This window comes from Elephas maximus, chromosome X (genome assembly GCF_024166365.1).
Source record: "Elephas maximus indicus isolate mEleMax1 chromosome X, mEleMax1 primary haplotype, whole genome shotgun sequence".
NCBI classification, from domain to species: domain Eukaryota; kingdom Metazoa; phylum Chordata; class Mammalia; order Proboscidea; family Elephantidae; genus Elephas; species Elephas maximus.
The window spans coordinates 99,954,896-99,973,190 of NC_064846.1; the positions used below are offsets into that span (position 1 = coordinate 99,954,896).

General features: G+C 41.5%; 1 protein-coding gene across 4 annotated transcripts in view; it reads right to left on the reverse strand.

Moving 5' to 3' along the window:
• The window catches only part of IGBP1 (immunoglobulin binding protein 1), a 56,848-nt gene extending 48,028 nt beyond the window's left edge, over window positions 1-8,820 (reverse strand). For 2 of the 4 annotated variants that reach the window (XM_049871688.1, XM_049871689.1), the window contains exons 1-2: window positions 8,115-8,820; window positions 7,435-7,728 (exon numbers count right to left, since the gene is read on the reverse strand). In XM_049871688.1, the coding sequence (XP_049727645.1) occupies window positions 7,435-7,728; window positions 8,115-8,305 (485 nt within the window). In that variant the 5' untranslated portion in view covers window positions 8,306-8,820. Of the gene's footprint in view, window positions 1-2,422; window positions 4,803-7,434; window positions 7,729-8,114 lie in introns of those variants that run through there. The other 2 variants (XM_049871687.1, XM_049871690.1) reach the window with 2 other exon arrangements.
• Between the last annotated feature and the right edge of the window lie 9,475 nt (window positions 8,821-18,295).

An 18,295-nucleotide genomic window follows, 5' to 3' on the forward strand; every position in this document is an offset into this window, starting at 1 on the left:
CAAAGGCCAACACACATTCATAATAAAAACTCTCAGCAAAATACGAACAGAAGGGAAATTCCTCAACATAATAAAGGGCATTTATACAAAGCCAACAGTCAGCATCACCCTAAACGGAGAGTTTGAAAGCATTCCCCTTGAGATCGGGAACCAGACAAGGATGCCCTTTATCACCGCTCTTATTCAACATTGTGCTGGAGGTCCTAGCCAGAGCAAATAGCCTAGAAAGAAAGAAAGGGCATCCAAATTGGTAAGGAAGAAGTATCTCTATTAGCAGATGATATGACTACACACAGAAAACCACAAAGAATACACAAGAAAACTCCTGAAACTAAGAGAAGATTTTGGCAAAGTATGAGGATACAAGATAAACATACAAAAATCAGTTGGATACCTCTACACCAACAAAAAGAACTTTGAAAAGGAAATCAGCAAAATCGAAACCATTTACAGTAGCACCTATGAAGATAAAATACTTAGGAATAAATCTAACCAGAGATATAAAAGACCTATACAAACAAAACTACAAAACACTACCGCAAGATACCAAAAGAGACCTACATAAGTGGAAAAACATACCTTGCTCATGGATAGGAAGACACAACATTGTGAAAATGTGTATTCTACCCAAAGCAATCTACAGATACAACGCTATTCCGATCCAAATTCCTATGGCATTATTTAATGAGATGGAGAAACAAAGCACCAATTTCAGATGGAAAGGGAAGAGGCCCCAGATAAATAAAGCATTACTGAAGAAGAAAGTGGAAGGCCTCACACTACCTGATTTTAGAACCTATTGTACCACCACAGTAGTCAAAACAGCCTAGTACTGGTACAACAACAGATACATAGACCAATGGAACAGAATTGAGAATCCAGACATAAATTTATCCACCTATGAGCAGCTGATATTTGACAAACGCCCAAAGTATGTTTAATGGGGAAAAGACAGTCTTTGTAACAAATGGTGTTGGCATAACTGGATATCCATCTGCAAAAAAAGGAAACAAGGCCCATACTTCACAATGTGCACAAATCTACCTCAAAATGAATCAAAGACCTAAATATAAAATCTAAAATGATAAAGACCATGGAAGAAAAAATAGGGACAATGCTAAGAGCCCTAATACATAGCATAAACAGAATACAACAATGCACAAACACAAGGAGAAACCAGATAACTGGTAGCTCCTAAAAATCAAACACTTATGCTCATCAAAATTCACCAAGAGACTAAAAAGACAACCCAGAGACTGGGAAAAAATTTTGGCTACGGCAAATCCGATCAGGCTCTAATCTCTGAAACCTACAAAAAACAAGATATTGTAAAACCTCAAAAAAAAGACAAATAACCCAATTAAAAAAATGGGCAAAGGATATGAACAGGCACTTCACCAAAGACGACATTCAGGCAGCTAACAGATACAGGAGGAAATGGTCACAATCACCAGCCATTAGAGAAATGCAGATCAAAACTACAATGAGATACCATCTCAACCCAACAAGGCTAGCATTAATCCAGAAAACAAAATAATAAATGTTGAAGAGGTTGTGGAGAGTTTGGGAACACTTACACACTGCTGGCAGGTATGTAAAATGGTACAACCACTTTGGAAATCTATTTGGTGCTTCCTTAAAAAGCTAGAAATAGAAGTACCATATGACCCAGGAATCTCACTCTTTGGAATATATCCTAGAGAAATAAGAGCCCTCACACAAATAGATAATATGCACACCCATGTTTATTGCAGCACTGTTCACAATAGCAAAAAGATGGAAACAACCAAGGTGCGCATCAATGGATGAACAGATAAACAAATTATGGTATATTCACACAATGGAATACTACACAATGATAAACAACAATGATGAATCCGTGACAGATAACATGAATGAATCTGGAAGGCATTATGCTGAGTGAAATTAGTCGCAAAAGGCACTATCTTTACCATTTCTTTCATTTTTGCTATCAATCCAGTCCCCAAACATATTCTTCCACACCTTACTCTTTATCCTCCCTGTCATTAGTAGCTACAATTTTTCACTCTAATGATACCTTTCTCCTGTCCTAGAAAACTTTCCCTCAACCCATTTTCTACCTTTTCAAATTACCACTCTCCTCTTCTCTGTGCTATATTGGAAACAGCACTAGAAATGAGAATTTGAAGATCTAGATTTAAATCCTATCCTGGCCACTCATTAGCTATGTAACTTCAGGCAAACCAATTCTCAGAGCCTGTTATGTCTTATATGGGGATAAGGATGTCTGCTTCACGGAGTTAAGAGGATCGAATGAAATGGTACACATGAAAGTGTTTTGTAAGTGCCAATATAATACAGACACTGTTAGGGCATGAAGAAATTGAGGCTCAGGGAGCTAGATGATACCCCCATCTATTAAGTAGTAGAAATTGGTCACCTCAGGTCTGCTTCTGACTCCAAAGTCCATGCTTTTTCTGTTATGCCATATTCCTTCCATCTTTCTGATGACCACTCTCTCCATCTGATCCTCCCGAAGATACTTCGAAATATTTACTACAATCAAATTACTGGGTTGGGCACCAAGGATACAATTAGAATACCAAGGATACAATAATCAAGGTTTCTGACTTTGCGGAGTTCAAAGTCTAGAGACTGACAAACAGTTATGCCACAATAGTAACATGAACTAAGTGTTACAGTATCTGGGGTAACATGAAATAAGTGTTACCGTATCTGGGACGGGGGGTAGAGAGGGAGAAGCTTCACAGAGGACACGGCATTTGCTCTCCATTTCCCAGGCTTCTATAAGTACTTGCATCTGTACCTTTTTGAGTCTCTTACCTCTAATTGCTGTTTCCTTCCTCTTCCTTCTCTGTTAACCTGTCCCCAAGGTTTTATTCTTGGCTTTTCTTCCCCTTCTCTGCATATTTTTCCTTGGCAAACTCATCCACACTAACCAAATCCACATTCCTAGATTTTTAGCACTAGCCCCAAAACTGTCTTGTAAGTTTTAGTTGCACATTTCCATCCGTCTATGGATAAGGCTATCCAGTTGTCACTTTAGGACCTAAATTCAGTAAGTTCAAACCTGGACTTATTACTTACCCAGCTCCCACTTCTTACTTCTCTATTTCTGTCAAAAGAATGGAGGTACAGTTAATGAACCAGGCTCACACTTACTCCTCAAAGATGGGAATGAGGACAGATAATGTAGGTGAAGAAACAGATTTTGAGAGGGAGAGGACTACCATTTAGGGGTTTTTATGTAGGATGGTGTTGGTAGGTAATCATGACGGAGGGGGACGTACAGAAAGTAAATAAGGATCTTAACAATTTGTTTTCAAGTCACACAAATGCTTCTTGTAAAAGTAGTATCTGACGGCTGTAACTCCATTTTTATCACTTCATCCTTGTTGAACTAGTATTATAACATGCTAACTTGTCTTTCTGTCTCTCTTTCTTTTTAACATCTTATACATCACTTCCTTATGCAGACCTCTGACCATAGTACTCTTAGCTTCTGTCAAACCAGACTATTTTCCATTCCCTCTCTTTGGGATTTTGCCTGTGTTGTTCCTCCTGCTTGTCAACAATAAACATGTTTTATGCCAGGTCCTGTGCTAGGTATACCACAGTGAGCAAGAGAGAAATGACTCCTGCCCTCATGGAGTATACATTCTAGTAGGGGAGAAAGGCAAAAACCAGAAAGACAGATAAGTGGAATAGTTGCAAGTGAGATAAGTGCCATGAAGAAAACAAACATGAGGCTAAGAGACAGAACCACAGATGTTAACTACTTAAAGAGAGACTAGTCTGGAAAGGCCTCTCTGAGGAGTGACATTTAAGCTGAAACCTAAGGATAAAGAATTCGCCATGTGAAGAGCATTCCACACAGAAGGGACACCATGTACAAAGACCCTGTAGGGGGGAAGGAACTGAAAGGCCAGTGTGGCTAGAGTCTAGTGAAAGGGGGAGGAGGGGGGGTTTGACGATGAGACTGGAGAGGCAGCCATCAGATTATGCAAGGCCTTTTGTAGTTAGTAGTTTGGCTATTTCAGATGAGAAACACTGGTAGCCTAGATTAAGGTATGCTAGTAGAAATGGACAGAAAGAAGGATATAAGATACATCTTATAGTTAAAATTGACAGACCTTGCTGATAGAATGGATGTGGGGATTCAGAAAAAGGGAGGAATTGAAGCTAAGTCTTAGGTTCCTGGATTAAATACCCCGGTGAATGGTGGTACCATTTACTGAGACAGCACAGACTTGGGTGTGGGGGCAGATTTGGGGGTTCAAAAAATTAAGGGCTAAATTTAAAGCTTGTTAAGTTTGATATGTCTGTGAAACACCTATGGAGGGTGTTGGAAGTATGAATTTAAGTTCAGGAGAGGGCTGGGCTAGTGATATAAATGGAGGAATCATTAGCAAAAAGACAGTATTTATATCTCTACTCGTCAGACATTTAAAAAAAACTGCAAAGATCAACCTTGCTAGCCAAAGAAATGTAAATTGAAACAAAGAGATACCTTTTTGCTTGACTAACTGGATTCTCTAAAGGACTGCACTCAAGACTAGTGCAGTAGGACAGACTCTGAAACTGTTATTGTGGAAAGCAACATTGTTACCATGTATCAATAGTTAAACCCTTTGAGGCTACCACTAGTTCTTCTAGAAATCTATCCTATGGAAACAATGAGATGCAGTTGAAGGTGTCCATTCATCCATTACTTAGAACAGCAAAAAAACATAAATAGTCTAAGTATTTGGCAACACATTATTTTAAATAATTACGGTATTAAGGTACAACTACAGGATGGAATATTATGTAACCATTATGTATCACAGTTTTAAAAACTATATTAAGACATAAGAAATGCTTACAAAATGTTAGGTTAAAAAAACCTATATTTACTCCATTATCCCGAATTTATTAACTGAAATAACTATGTATCTGGGAGGAAATATATCAGAAAGTTAACACTAATTATATGAGTGCTAGGATTGAGACTTATTTTTAATTCTTTTTACATATATCTGTTTTTGCAACTTTCTACAATGAGCATTATTGCTTTTACATTCAGAAAAATCAGTAATTTCTATTTTAACAATTCTTTAAGGTCCATCTCAAATACCATCACGTTCTGAAATAATTTCCTCATCCCTCCAACCAGATGTGATCACTCCCTCATCTTTGTCTGCCACAGTTTACGGCATTTACAGTCTTTTTTGTATAAAAATTTGGATACTAAACTCATGGTTTCAGCTACCAATTATATATGCCTATGAGCTGCCCCCCGCTTCTTACAAAGAACATGATGCTGAATTCCACTTAGTATCAGTCTATCCCATACCCTTAAAAATCATTCCCTGTCACTCTCTATCCTCAAACCACACTTTCTCATAGCACTTACAACCTTAAGCTACATTTTTACTAGCTTATTGTCTTCACCAGAATAAAAGCTCCATGAGGGTACGAACTTGGTCTGCTTCTTCAATGCCTAGTTCAATAAATATTTCTTGAAAAAATGATACAAACTTACAGGTCTCTAGACCAGGCCTCTCCTTTGAGCTTCATGCTACCACATAGCTCTACTTGAATGTCTCCTAGGCACCTTAAGTGCAACGTTTTAATAAGGAATTCATACTCTCCCCTATCACTTGATCTGCTCTTTTCCTCTATTCCCCATCTCAATGACTTCCACACTCAACACTTAAGTCAGAAACATGGACTTCTTCCTTGCTTCCTTCTACCCCATCTCCCACAACCAAATGATCACCAGGTTTTCTGCAGATTCAAGCCTCCTAAATAAATATCATCTCCCCCATCCCTACTGCCATTGCACTAGTTGAATTCTCATCATTTCTAGTTGAGTCCTTCACCTAACTGGGTCTAATTTTCTCCCTCACATTGTTCCCTAACCACCGTCCAGAGTGTGCTAGTTAAAATGCAAATATGGCCATGCTACTCTCTTAAAAAACTTTTAATGGATCCCAGCCACCAACCAAAGTTTAAGCTCTTAAGCATAGCCTTTTTTTTTAATATCAATAGCTCACATTTACAGACTACTTACTATGTGCCAGACACTGTGCTAGGTGTTCTATGTGCTTTATTTCATTTATGCCTAACCTTATGAGATAGATGTATTACTTAGATTTCACATATGAGGAAACCTGGGTCTCAGATAAGTAAAGCTGGGACTCGAACCCAGGTCTCTAACTCCACAACCCATATTCTTAGCCACAAAGACACAACAATAATAGCTGACCTGGAGTGCTTACTATGTGTCAGACACTATGCTAAGTGCTTTATAGATATCTCTCTTTTCATCCTCATAACTACTTTATGAGAAAGCATCTACTATTATTCCCAATTTTACAGACGGGACAATTGAGGCAGAGAGAGATTAAGTGATTTGCCTAAAGTCAGAGTGATTAAATTGTGAGGTTGGGATTTGAACTTCTTTCCAGGTTGTTAGCAACAAGGTTATACTCCTTCACTTTCCTCACAGCCTAAACTCTCCTTGATCTGAACCTTATAACATTCTTCAGCATCATTCCTTCCCCTTCTCCACCATCCCCTAACTGCACAGAGTTGCTGTTCTCCTCTCACACATCCCCATCTCAGCACTATGTTCTTTAATGACCCTGTTGCTTTACTAATGCTAGATAATACCCTCCTTTCCTCTTCCTCTGGACAATACCCCTATTTATCCTTAAAAGCCTTAGCAAAGGAGTCACCTCTTCTAGGGAGCCTTCTCCCTCTCCCACTCTCTTTGGTTAGGTGTCCTTCCTGTCTTCTGCCATAGTATCTTGTGCATCTGGCTGTATGCTCCGCCAAGGTACAGGACACCTATACTCATAACATCCATGCTCATACAACCATACCCACACAAACATCCATACAGTGTATACTCCCAGTCCTTAGTACAGTTCCTAAGCACTGTGACACTCATTAAATGTTTTTTAACTGAGAGGGTAAGCAACTTGTTCAAGGTCACATGATGAAGCCATGCTAGGACTAAGCTCAGTTCAGGATGTTATATACCTCATCTAATGCTCTGTTAGAATAGAGTTTCTCAATCAATTGATTTTATGTGGATTACAGCTACAAGATATTGTGCCCGTCAGGGATATTTACCCCAGTGTAAAAAAAAATGTACCATAAGAATATTGTTAGGCTGTCACGTGGAAAAGGTTGGGAGATACTTTGCTAAACTATATTGCTGATGTTGGTAATCATAAGATAGTAGGGATCAGATGGTGAGGTACGATCACCTCAACAAAGGCATCCTGAAAAACTCAGAAAAGTTTGCTCTCACCAAAGTCTATGCTCAGTAAGAACCAAGAGAATGACTTGCACCATTGTGCTCTTTCCCTCCCAAAAGAACATGCACCTCCCCAATGCCACTACCATTAGGTGTCCCTCAAATTACAGCTACTGACCCACCTCTCTATTTTAGCCTGTCTTTGAGATGCCATAGCAACGAGGCTAGGATAGGCCATGGAGGAGCTAGCAGTGTTATTTTCAGCTGAGCTGTTCTTGGTTTTGGGCAGCTCAAACTCTGCCACATGATAGTAATGGCACTGAGTTAAGTAGTTTATAAAGTGTTCTCGAGCCCACTGCAAATGATCTAGACGCTTGCTGGGGTTGACTTGTTTCATGGCGAGGGCTCCTTGAAATGCTGGCACCAACAGGTACTTCAGATCGGTGGAAGCAATCTCTTCTAAATCTTCATTTCGGCTAGAAAGAACAAAGAGGAGGCTGTGAAGCCTGGCTGGACATTCAAACGTGGCTCTTGCTTCCTGGGGGAGGAGAGAGCTGGGGAGGTAGAGGAGCAAAGGGGTGAGGCACGGGGAACAGCGGCCAGTTTTTCCATGAAAGTGGCTGGCTGAGTGAGTGCTCACTTCCAATACCTATGCAGTCAGCCTGACACTAGGGAGCAGAGTCGTGGGATATTAGCTATTTCGGAGAAGAGGCGGAGAATGTAAACAACGCACACAAGATCGCAGTGGGAGATAGGGATGAAAGGTTCCTAGTCTTAAAGGTCTCCACCCAGCCTCAATGACTCCTCCCTTAGTAACCATTATTACCTTCGCTCTCAGTCCTTATTACCCTCTCCCCCATACCTGAACAAGTCGAGCTGCGATAACATTTCGGCAGCCTTCTCAAGGAGAGCCAGTCCCTGGAACACCTTGTCCTGGACTATCCGGGAACCGCTGGGTTCAGTCGCTACTTCCACTTCATCCAGGAGCTGCTTGCTGGTTTCGAACAGCTCAGGGAGCCGCGGCAGCAGTAATTCGTCTTCAGCAGCTGCCATCTTGTGGGAGGGAGGAACCCGGAAGACCTCACTTCCGGGGTCAAAGGCAACATTTGTAAAGAGCTCAGTGAGACGTAATGAAACCGGAAGGGGCGTTGCGATGGTCCAGCTGGCTCATTGTTACCGAAGCGTCCAAAAAAGGACAAAAAAAAAACCTTCCGGAAGCAGCTCTTTGCCGGCCCCGGCAACCGTTTCCATAGACTCGTTTTGCCAGGCAGCCTATTGTAGACATCTATTAAAGGCAAACAAACAAGAAAAACCCTAGGCGCTGTTTTACAATTTGTTTCTCTTGGCGGACACTGGGCTTCAAAGTTTCGAGGGTCTGAGGCCGGGGTGTGGCGACGCTGGAAAGCGAGTGAGCGGGCGCGAGCTTTAGGAGCCAGTCAGGCACGCGCCTTACCTCGCAAGTCAGTACCTAGATTGAGGAGCCCCGCCAGTCAGGGTCTCCAGTCTCCGCGCCGCCATCTGTGGAATGCGGGTCTGGACGCACCAGGACGTAATGGAAGTAGCGCCCCCTACCTGGCTTCCGTCTGCCCACCAGATGTAGCTCCGGGTTCTGCACAGCCAATCCTCGCCCGCCCTCCTCCCCTTCAAGCCACCCCCTCCACGCGCACAGCAACGTGCTTTCAGTCCAGGTAATTTGGTAACCTGCAACTCTGGCCACCCCACAGGCGGCGTCCTTTTTTGCCACCAAGTTCCCAGGTCAAATGTTTCTTCCTCCGTGAAGCCTTCCTTGACCCATCCCCCCCAACCTCGCCTGCGCTGCCCGTCCTACCTCCCACTGTCAAGGTTTCCCCTGTATATCTCTATTATACAGGGGTGAATTATCCAATAGGCCAGGTAAGCACAGTGTTTACCAGATCATCAGTAGTGAACAATTTCACCTTTTTTCACCACATCAAAGATTCCACTACTAGGTATGGCTGGCATCCGTCTCTCTCCCAACACCAGAGCACCTTGCTACAGAATCAAAACCTCTTTTCAAATTCACAATCCCTGACGGGTGGATGACTAGTAAGCAAAGTAAGCACGGGCTCACTTGTGCTTACTAATGTGTAGTGAACACTTTCACATGGGTCTCACCACCTCTTTGAAACCCATGTGAAAGTGTTCACTACAGATGATCTGGTAAGCACCGTGCTTACCTTGCCTATTGTATAATCTGCCCCTGCTCTCTTAACACAACATTGTATCATAGCTAGTGATTTACAAATCTGTCTTCCTTATCAGAATGAACCGTATTCATTTTTGCACCCCTCTGGCTAGCCCTGTGCCTGGTACTTATTAAATGCTCAATGTCATTATAGGAATAGAAAATTAAATGATCAGTTTGGAAAGCAGTCCAATTATGCAGAACTGCACTACTCAATATGGTAGCCACTTTTTTTTTTTTTAGAACCCTGGTGGCTTAGTGGTTAAGTGCTACCGCTGAGAACCAAAGGGTCAGCAGCCCGAATCCGCCGGGCGCTCCTTGGAAACTCTATGGGGCAGCTCTACTCTGTCCTGTAGGGTCGCTATGAGTTGGAATCGACTCGATGGCACTGGGTTTGGTTTTGGTTTTTAGCCACATGTGGCTACTGAGCACTTGAATGTGGCTCTTTTGAATTGATGTGTTTAAGTGAAAAATACACACAGGATTTTAAAAACTTATAATGAAAAAAGAATGTAAAAAATCTCATTAATTTTTATATTGATGACCTGTTGAAATCATAATATATTGGGTATATTGGGTGAAATATTAAAATTAATTACACTTTTTTTATTTTACTTTTTTAATGTACTAACTAGAAGATTGAAAATTACATAGGTGACTCACATTATATTCCTATTGGACAGCAGCTAAAATAGAATCCCAGGACTTGGAAAGAAGGGATATCACTGCTTTGAAAAACTTAAATATATACTACATAATTACCTTTTTTTTTTTTGGATATGCCCCAAGTTCTTTGAGGAGATTTAAGTACAAGGCAAACTGCCTTCACCTGAAAATAAACTTTTAAACAAAATATATTTTAAAAACTAAGTTTAGAAAAAAAATTTCATATTTTAAACAACTAGAGGGCAATATAAGACAGCATATAATTAGGTGATATGTTGTATTGCACAGGCTGCAGGAAAACAAAGAAGGGACAAGTTATGCTACGAGTAGTTCAGACGGCTTCTTAGACATGTTATGCAGTCATAAATTTCAAAGTTGGAAAGGAATCTCAAAAATCATAGGGAAAACCTGAGACAGGAAAGGTTAAGTGATCTGCCCAACCAGTTTGTGACAAAGCCATTGTTTTGAGTTCAATTATTTCTACTCCATCAACCTTAAGCTAAGTAGGATTTTAGAAAGGTGGAGACCACCTCCAATGTGGGACGGAATGCAGCTCCAAGGAGAACGATGTTTTCAAGAGGAAGGAGTAGGGCATAAGCATAAAAAAAAGCATAGGATGCAAAAAAAACTTCCCAGGCGATTCTAATAGACCTCCCTTGGCAACCCTGCCCTAGAAGCTGAGGAGATAGTGAGGCTCTGGAAAATTACCTATTTGCATTGGCACCTCTAGTGACTCCAGTAAACTGAACTTGCAGGCCAGCCTTGGCCGGAGGGGCGGGGGAAGATAATACTATTGGAGGACACTTAGAAACTCAGTAATTGTGAGACTAAAGATAATTTGTCCTCTACATTTGCTTGGGTTAAGACATATCTTACTGTTGCCTAAGAAGGGGAAAAAATGTGGAATCTGAGTTGGTCCTGAACTTCACAAGCCATTTTCTATAGCTTTCAAAAGACAGTCTTTATGGAGTTGTCAATTACTTTCAGAGTGCATATTACACATCTGAATTGTCATTTTAAGTATTGCATTGCCTCTTATTCTGAGACAATACCAAGATTTTTAAAAAGTGGTTAAAATAATATTAAAAACTAGTTGCTTATTATGTTTCTGTGTGTACGCACTTTATCACATTAAATCCTTATCATGTATGGGAGATGTCATGGATTGAATTGTGTCCCCAAAAATATGTATATCAATTTTGCTAGGCCATGATTCCCAGTATTGTGTGACTGTCCACCATTTTGTCATCTGGTATGATTTTTGTATGTGTTGTAAATCCTATCTCTATGATGTTGATGAGATGGGACTAGTGGCAGTTATATAAACTCAATCTACAAGATTAACCTACAATTTAAGCCAATCTCTTTTGCGACATAAGAGAGAGAAGCGAGCAGAGAGACAGGGGACCTCATACCGCCAAGAAAACAGCATCAGGAGCACAACGTGTCCTTGGAACCTGGGGTTCCTACGCAGAGAAGCTCCTAGACCAAGGGAAGACTGATGACAAGGGCCTTCCTCCAGAATCAACACAGAGAGAAAGCCTTCCCTAGAGCTGGTGCTCTGAATTTGGACGTCTAGCCTGCTAGACTGTGAAAGAATAGGTTTCTCTTTGTTAAAGCCATCCACTTGTGGTATTTCTGCAATAGCAGCACTAGATAAGCAAGACAGATTTTTAAAAAATCCAAGTTTGGGGAAAGTAGAAAGGCCCTTAGAAATCATAATAGTACTTAAACTTCTGTAGTAGCAGAACTTTTTTTCTACACCAAATTTTAGGCAGGTCCACAATTTCTAAAAGGGGTAAAAGTAGGGCTGCTGTGTTTGATGGAGGTACACAGAAGCCTGCCAACTCAGCCTCCAGACATCTTCTTCCCAATCCACTCAGTGGCACCTGAGGAACCTTTCAAGTAACAATCAAAAAGCACTAATCTAACACAGCTCTCTCATTTTGCAGATGAGAAGTTAGGTGACATTCGCAAGTTCACACAGCTAAGAAGATTAACTGGGCAACACTACATAGAGTAAGTTAGAGTGGGGAAAAACTAGAGTCCAGGAGCATAGTAGAAAGCATTTTAAGTATGCAAGACTACAGAAATGTGATGATTTTTCAAGTATTTCTCAATATGATAGAGATCCCTGATAGAGAAGATGGGTGTCCATTTGTCATGTATGGATCTTAACACAGATTTGTTATCTTCTGATTCATGAGAGAAATGTTAAAGTAGTCCTTAGACATTTCCCTGCCTACCTGAATTGACGAAACCCTGGTGGTGTAGTGGTTAAGTGTTACAACTGCTAACCAAACGGTTGGCAGTTTGAATCCACCAGGCGCTCCTTGGAAACTCTATAGGGCAGTTCTACTCTGTCGTATAAGGTAGCTATGAGTCAGAATCGACTCGATGGCAATGGGTTTGTTTTTGTTTTTATCTGAATTGAGGTGCTTGGCAGTTTAGATCTTCTTTGGCCTACTTTGGAGCCCTGCTGGTGCAGTGGTTAAGAGCTTGGCTGCTAACCAAAAGGTCAGCAGTTCGAATCTACTGGGCGCTCCTTGGAAACCCTATAGGGCAGTTCTACTCTGTCCTATAGGGTTGCATGAGTCGGAATTGACTCAATGGCAACAGGTTTTTTTTTTGTGTGTGTTGTCGGCCTACTTTAGAGGGTCCACTGCTGTTTTGTCTTGAGTAGGCAACATTCTATTGATATTCGTACCTATAATGCTGGCAAAAGCACTAAATGAGACTGAATTGTGTGCAGTGAAAAGCCAAAAACAGGCTGTAACTTGCCAACAGCTATTTATGAAATAATTACTTAATCCTTAGCGTCGAAATTATCTTCACAAAGTATTTTTGAGATTTGAATTTGCCCGACTAGTGGCAGGAAGTTCATTAAACTAATACAACGAAGATCAAATGAAAAATTTCAGTTCCTATTTCTATATCCAACTCTGAGGAATGTGATAATGCATGTAAACATACTGTCTGGAGATCTGGATTTGAGTCCTACCCTCTGATACTGAGTAGCTATGTGGCCCTGGATAAGTCCCTCCCTTCCCTTTTTTCCACATTAGTTGTGTGCTACCTGAATGCTAAAACCAAAAAACACTACAGCCATTGCCAATGAGTCATTTCCCCAGGTGTTCCCAGGTATTACAGAGTAGAGCTGCTCCATAGGGTTTTCTTTTTTCCTTTAGTTGATTTTTAAAAAATTATTTATTTTGTTGTTGTTGAGAATATACACAGCAAAACATACACCAATTCAGAAGTTTCTATATGTTCAATTCAATGACATTGATTACATTCTTCAAGTTGTACTTCCATTCTCACCCTCCTTTTCTGAGTTGTTCCTCCCTAATTAACATAAACTCACTGCCACCTACCCATAGGGTTTTCTTGGCTATAATCTTTACAGAAAGCAGATTGCCAGGCCTTTCTTCTGTGGTACCACTAGGTGTATTCAAACCGCCAACCTTTAGGATAGCAGTCTAGCGCGAAGCATATGTGCCACTCAGGGACATTACCTATTCCAAAAGAAAAACCAAACCCATTGCCACCGAGTTGATTCTGACTCATAGTGACCCTATAGGACAGAGTAGAATTGCCCCATAAGAGTTTCCAAGGAGTGTCTGGTGGATTCGAACTGCTGACCTCTTAGTTAGCCACAGTACTTAACCACTATGCCATCAGCGTTTCCATTACCTACTAAAAAAAAAAAACCAAACCCACTGCCGGCAAGTCAAGTCTGACTCACAGCAACCCTATAAAAACCCACCCGGTGCTGTCGAGTCGATTCTGACTCATAGTGACCCTACAGGACAGAGTAGAACTCCCCCACAGAGTTTCCAAGGAGCACCTGGAGGATTCGAACTGCTGACCCTTTGGTTAGCAGCCGTAGCACTTAACCACTACACCACCAGGGTTTCCCAGCAACCCTACAAAAAATGGGAATTCGAAGAATAAGACATGGGGTTTGATCCCTTAAGGGGCCCACAGTTCAATGGAAGAGAAAGGTAAACAAATAATCAAATAGCAACTTGATAAGTATTATAATGAAGGTTTGTGCAAGGTGTCAGAAGAATGGAGAGAATAATTTTAGCCCTGAGAGACATTCTCTTAAGGGTCAAACTCCATTAACATGACTTACAAAATCCTTTCTGATCTGCTTCCTGACATCCTTTTCATTGTTTCTCCAAGGATCTTAAGTTCCACCTTGAGCTAACTCTATTTCTCCAAACCTACCATGTTCTCCTTCTGTTAGCGCTTCATGCATATACGCGGGCTGTGCCTTCTGCTTGGAATACCCTTCTCTCCTTTGTCTGCCTGGCAAATTTCTATTCATTACTCATGACTTAGCTCAAGGATCACTTCCTCCAGGAAGCATTTCTGGTCTTTCCCTTGAAGGTGAGGCTCCATCTTCTTAGCTCTTACATCACTTTATTAATCTCCCTATGATAGTACTGAAGGAGCCCTAGTGGCACAATGGTTAAGCACTCGACTGCTAACCAAAACTTTGGCAGTTTGAACTCACCAGTGGCTCCTTGGGAGAAAAGACCTGGTGATCTCCTCCTGTAAAGCTGTAAAGATTACAGCCAAGGAAACCCCATGGAGAAGTTCTACCCTGTATTATAGGGTCATTATGAGTTGGAATCAAGGGCACACAACAACATAATACTATACTTTGGTTATCTTTAGCCACACCTGTGTCTCGCTAGACTGAAAGCTCCTTGAGACCAGGTAGAGTGTCATATTCATCTTTCTGTTAGGTAGGGATTTAATGCTGAATGAATAATGTGTAATAATAATATCTAACTTCTCTGAGTGCTCACTCCTGCCAGGTGACTATGCTAAGTACTATACAGGCATTTTCTCAATTAATCCTTATAACCGCCTAAGAAATAGACACTATGATACCCATTTTACAGATGAGGAAACCGTTGCTTGGAGAGGTTCATGTAACTGGCCCAATAGTGTTACCATAAGCTGGGATTTGAACCCAACTCTACTGACTCCAGATCTGATTCCAGAGCCTATATTCTTAACCACTGTACTATACTACAGAAGGGAAAAAACCACTATACTATGCTACAGAACAAGAAATGAGCATGTAATAGATTTGTGCTAGAAAGCAAAGAAAGATTGAATCAGTAGGTTGGCCCGTATTACGGAGGGTTTACCGTCTGCCAGGAAGAGTATAGACTTGATGGGCTATAAGCAATAGGGAAGCATTTAGTTCAATTCAATATGTATTGAGGACCTATTATGTGCCAGACACTACGCTAGATGCTGGGGTATAAATATGCATAATCTTTCCTCCTGAGGCTCTAAGAGTTAGGTGAGTGTTATGGATTGAATTGTGTCCCCCCAGAATGTGTGTCAGCTTGGCTAGGCCACAATTGCCAGTATTGTGTGTTTGTCCTCCGTTTTGTGATCTGATGTGATTACCCCATGTGTTGTAATCCTAACCTCTATGATAATGAGGTTGGATTAGAGGCAGTTATGTTAATGAGGCCCGACTCAATCTACAGGGTGAGGTTGTATCTTGAGTCAGTCTCTTTTGAGATACAGAAGAGAGGAAAGAGGAGAGGGACCTCCTATCACCAAGAAAGGAGACCTGCGAGCAGAGCGCATCCTTTGGATCTGGGGTCCCTGTGCTGAGAAGCTTCTAGACCAGGGGACGATTGATGACAAGGACCTTCCTCCAGAGCCTACAGACAGAGAAAGCCTTCCCCTGAAGCTGGAACCCTGAATTTGGACTTGTAGCCTCCTGGACTGTGAGAGAATAAATTTCTCTTTGTTAAAGCCATCCATTTGTGGTATTTCCATTATAGCAGCACTAGTAACTAAAACAGTGAGGAAGAGAAGCAAACAAATGATTCCAGTGCAATGTGGTAAATGCTGGTATAGGTTACAGTGATACACCAGAGGGTATGATGGAATCAGCCAGGAGGGGAGCCTAGTCAGGGGTCATAGAAGGCCTCTGAAAAGAGATGCCTAAACTGAGTCTTGAATGGTGATAGCATACACAGGAAACTTGAAGCATTTCAATATTACTGGAACTTACAGTTGGAGGCAACAAGTGATAGGTGATTCATTCATTCAACATATAGTTATTGAATGCCTGCTATGTGAGAGACTATGTTCTAAGTGCTGGAGTGAATGAGACAGACAAAATCTCTGTGCTCACTGATCACGGAAGACAAGCAGGGGCTACTGTATAGCCACTCCACCATTTGTATAGCACTTATTTCTAAAGAACTGAGAAAAAAAATGCCTCAACCACTCCCCATAATAGCTCTGAGAGACTATAGTAGATACATTGGTCCAGTCTTTCCCAAAGTATGGAGGCATACTGGTGGTATGAGAGATGAATTTAGGTGGTACATGGAGGAACATTTGTTTAAAACAGGTTCAACTAAGTGAACCGTAGTGGCCCTCTAGCATCGGAGATAGAAAACTTCACCTCCAGCTGTTCCCTGGGTCCAGCCCTCCCCTACCTGTTGCCATGGAGATGAGCTGCTTTATTTCTCCAATTCCCCTACCCTCACCCCTAGGTATACCTTAGCAAGCCCCCTCCCCATTTCCATGGAAAGAACTCCTTGCTCCCCAACCTTTTTTTCCGAGTCACATTCTGCTTTTCAGGCTGTTGCCATAGAAACTGGTCTTACCTCCCTTCCCCAGTCATCTCCATGGTGACCCTCAGCCCTGCCCCCTGGATATCACTAGGATCAATCTCTCCTAAACCAAAAAAAAAATAAACCCAGTGCCGTCGAGTCGATTCCAACTCATAGCTACCCTACAGGACAGAGTAGAACTGCCCCACAGAGTTTCCAAGGAGCGCCTGGTGGATTCAAACTGCAAACCCTTTGGTTAGCAGCCATTGCACTTAACCATTACGCCACCAGGGTTTCCCAATCTCTCCTAGAGTTCTAGAAACTCAGGTGGTACTGGAAGGTGAGGGTGACTCCCTGCTGTGGTTGCAGTCTGGGTCTTAGGTCCCTCCCGACATTTAAGGCATGGCAGTCCCTCTCTCAAGAAAGGGGGTAAGGAAACTATGGTTTATAGAGCGCTGATTATATGCCAGGCAGTGGGCTAGGTGCTTTACATACACTACAGCGGTTTCGAGGGAGAAAGGTGTAGCAGCCTGCTTCTGTAAATTTACAACCTTGGAAACCCTATGGGGTCGCCATGAGTCAGAATCGATACAATGGCAGTGTTATAACTCATAACTTGCCATTTTACAGAGTTTAAGGAAGAGGTGAAGGCACTTGGCCTTGTTCCCTCAAGCCCCTTATCACTCTCACTGAAAATAGGAAACAAGAGTATTTTATTTCCACCATTCTCCTTTGCTGTGTGACCTGGGACAAGTAGTCTCCTGTCTCTGGGCCTCATTTTCCCCGTTGGTAAAATAAGAATGTTGAACTATGTGTCATCCTGAATATTCCCTTCTTAATGTCAGATCATAAGTAGTTCTGATCTCATTGAGAAACTGATTTTCAGGTATGAATGCTAATAAATCCATTAAGGTTTTGTTTTTGTTTCTTTTTAACACACATAGTAGAGGTTTCCAAACTTTCCTGACCTAACATCCTAAGTTTATTGTTTAAAATTTATCATGGTTTCTTCTAGCGCTTTTTTTTTTTTGGTTCTTAAATTTTTATTTTGAAATGATTCATAGGAAGTTTTGGGGAGGACTGTGCACCCTTCACCCCACCTCTGCCAATAGTGGCATCTTGTATAACTGTAGCACAATATCAAAACAGGGAAACTGACGTTGGTACAATCCACAGAACTTATTCAGATTTCATCATTTTTACATGCACTCATTTGCATATGTTTGTGTGCATGTATAACACCATCCAATTCTATCATGTGGATATATTTCTGTACTCGACACCACAGTCACGATACAGAAAGATGCAATCACCTCAAAGATCCCTCATGTTGCCCTTTTATAACCACATCCACCTGACTCCTTCCCCTCATCCCTAATCGCTGGCAACACAGATCTGCTCTCACCTCTACAATTTTGTTATTTCAAGAATGCTATAAAAATGGGATCAAACAGTATGTAACCTTTTCTAAGTGGCTTTGTTCATTCAGCATGATTGCCTGGAAATTCATCCAAGGTGCTGAGTGTACCAATAAATTTCTTTCTTTTTCGACTCGACGGCACTGAG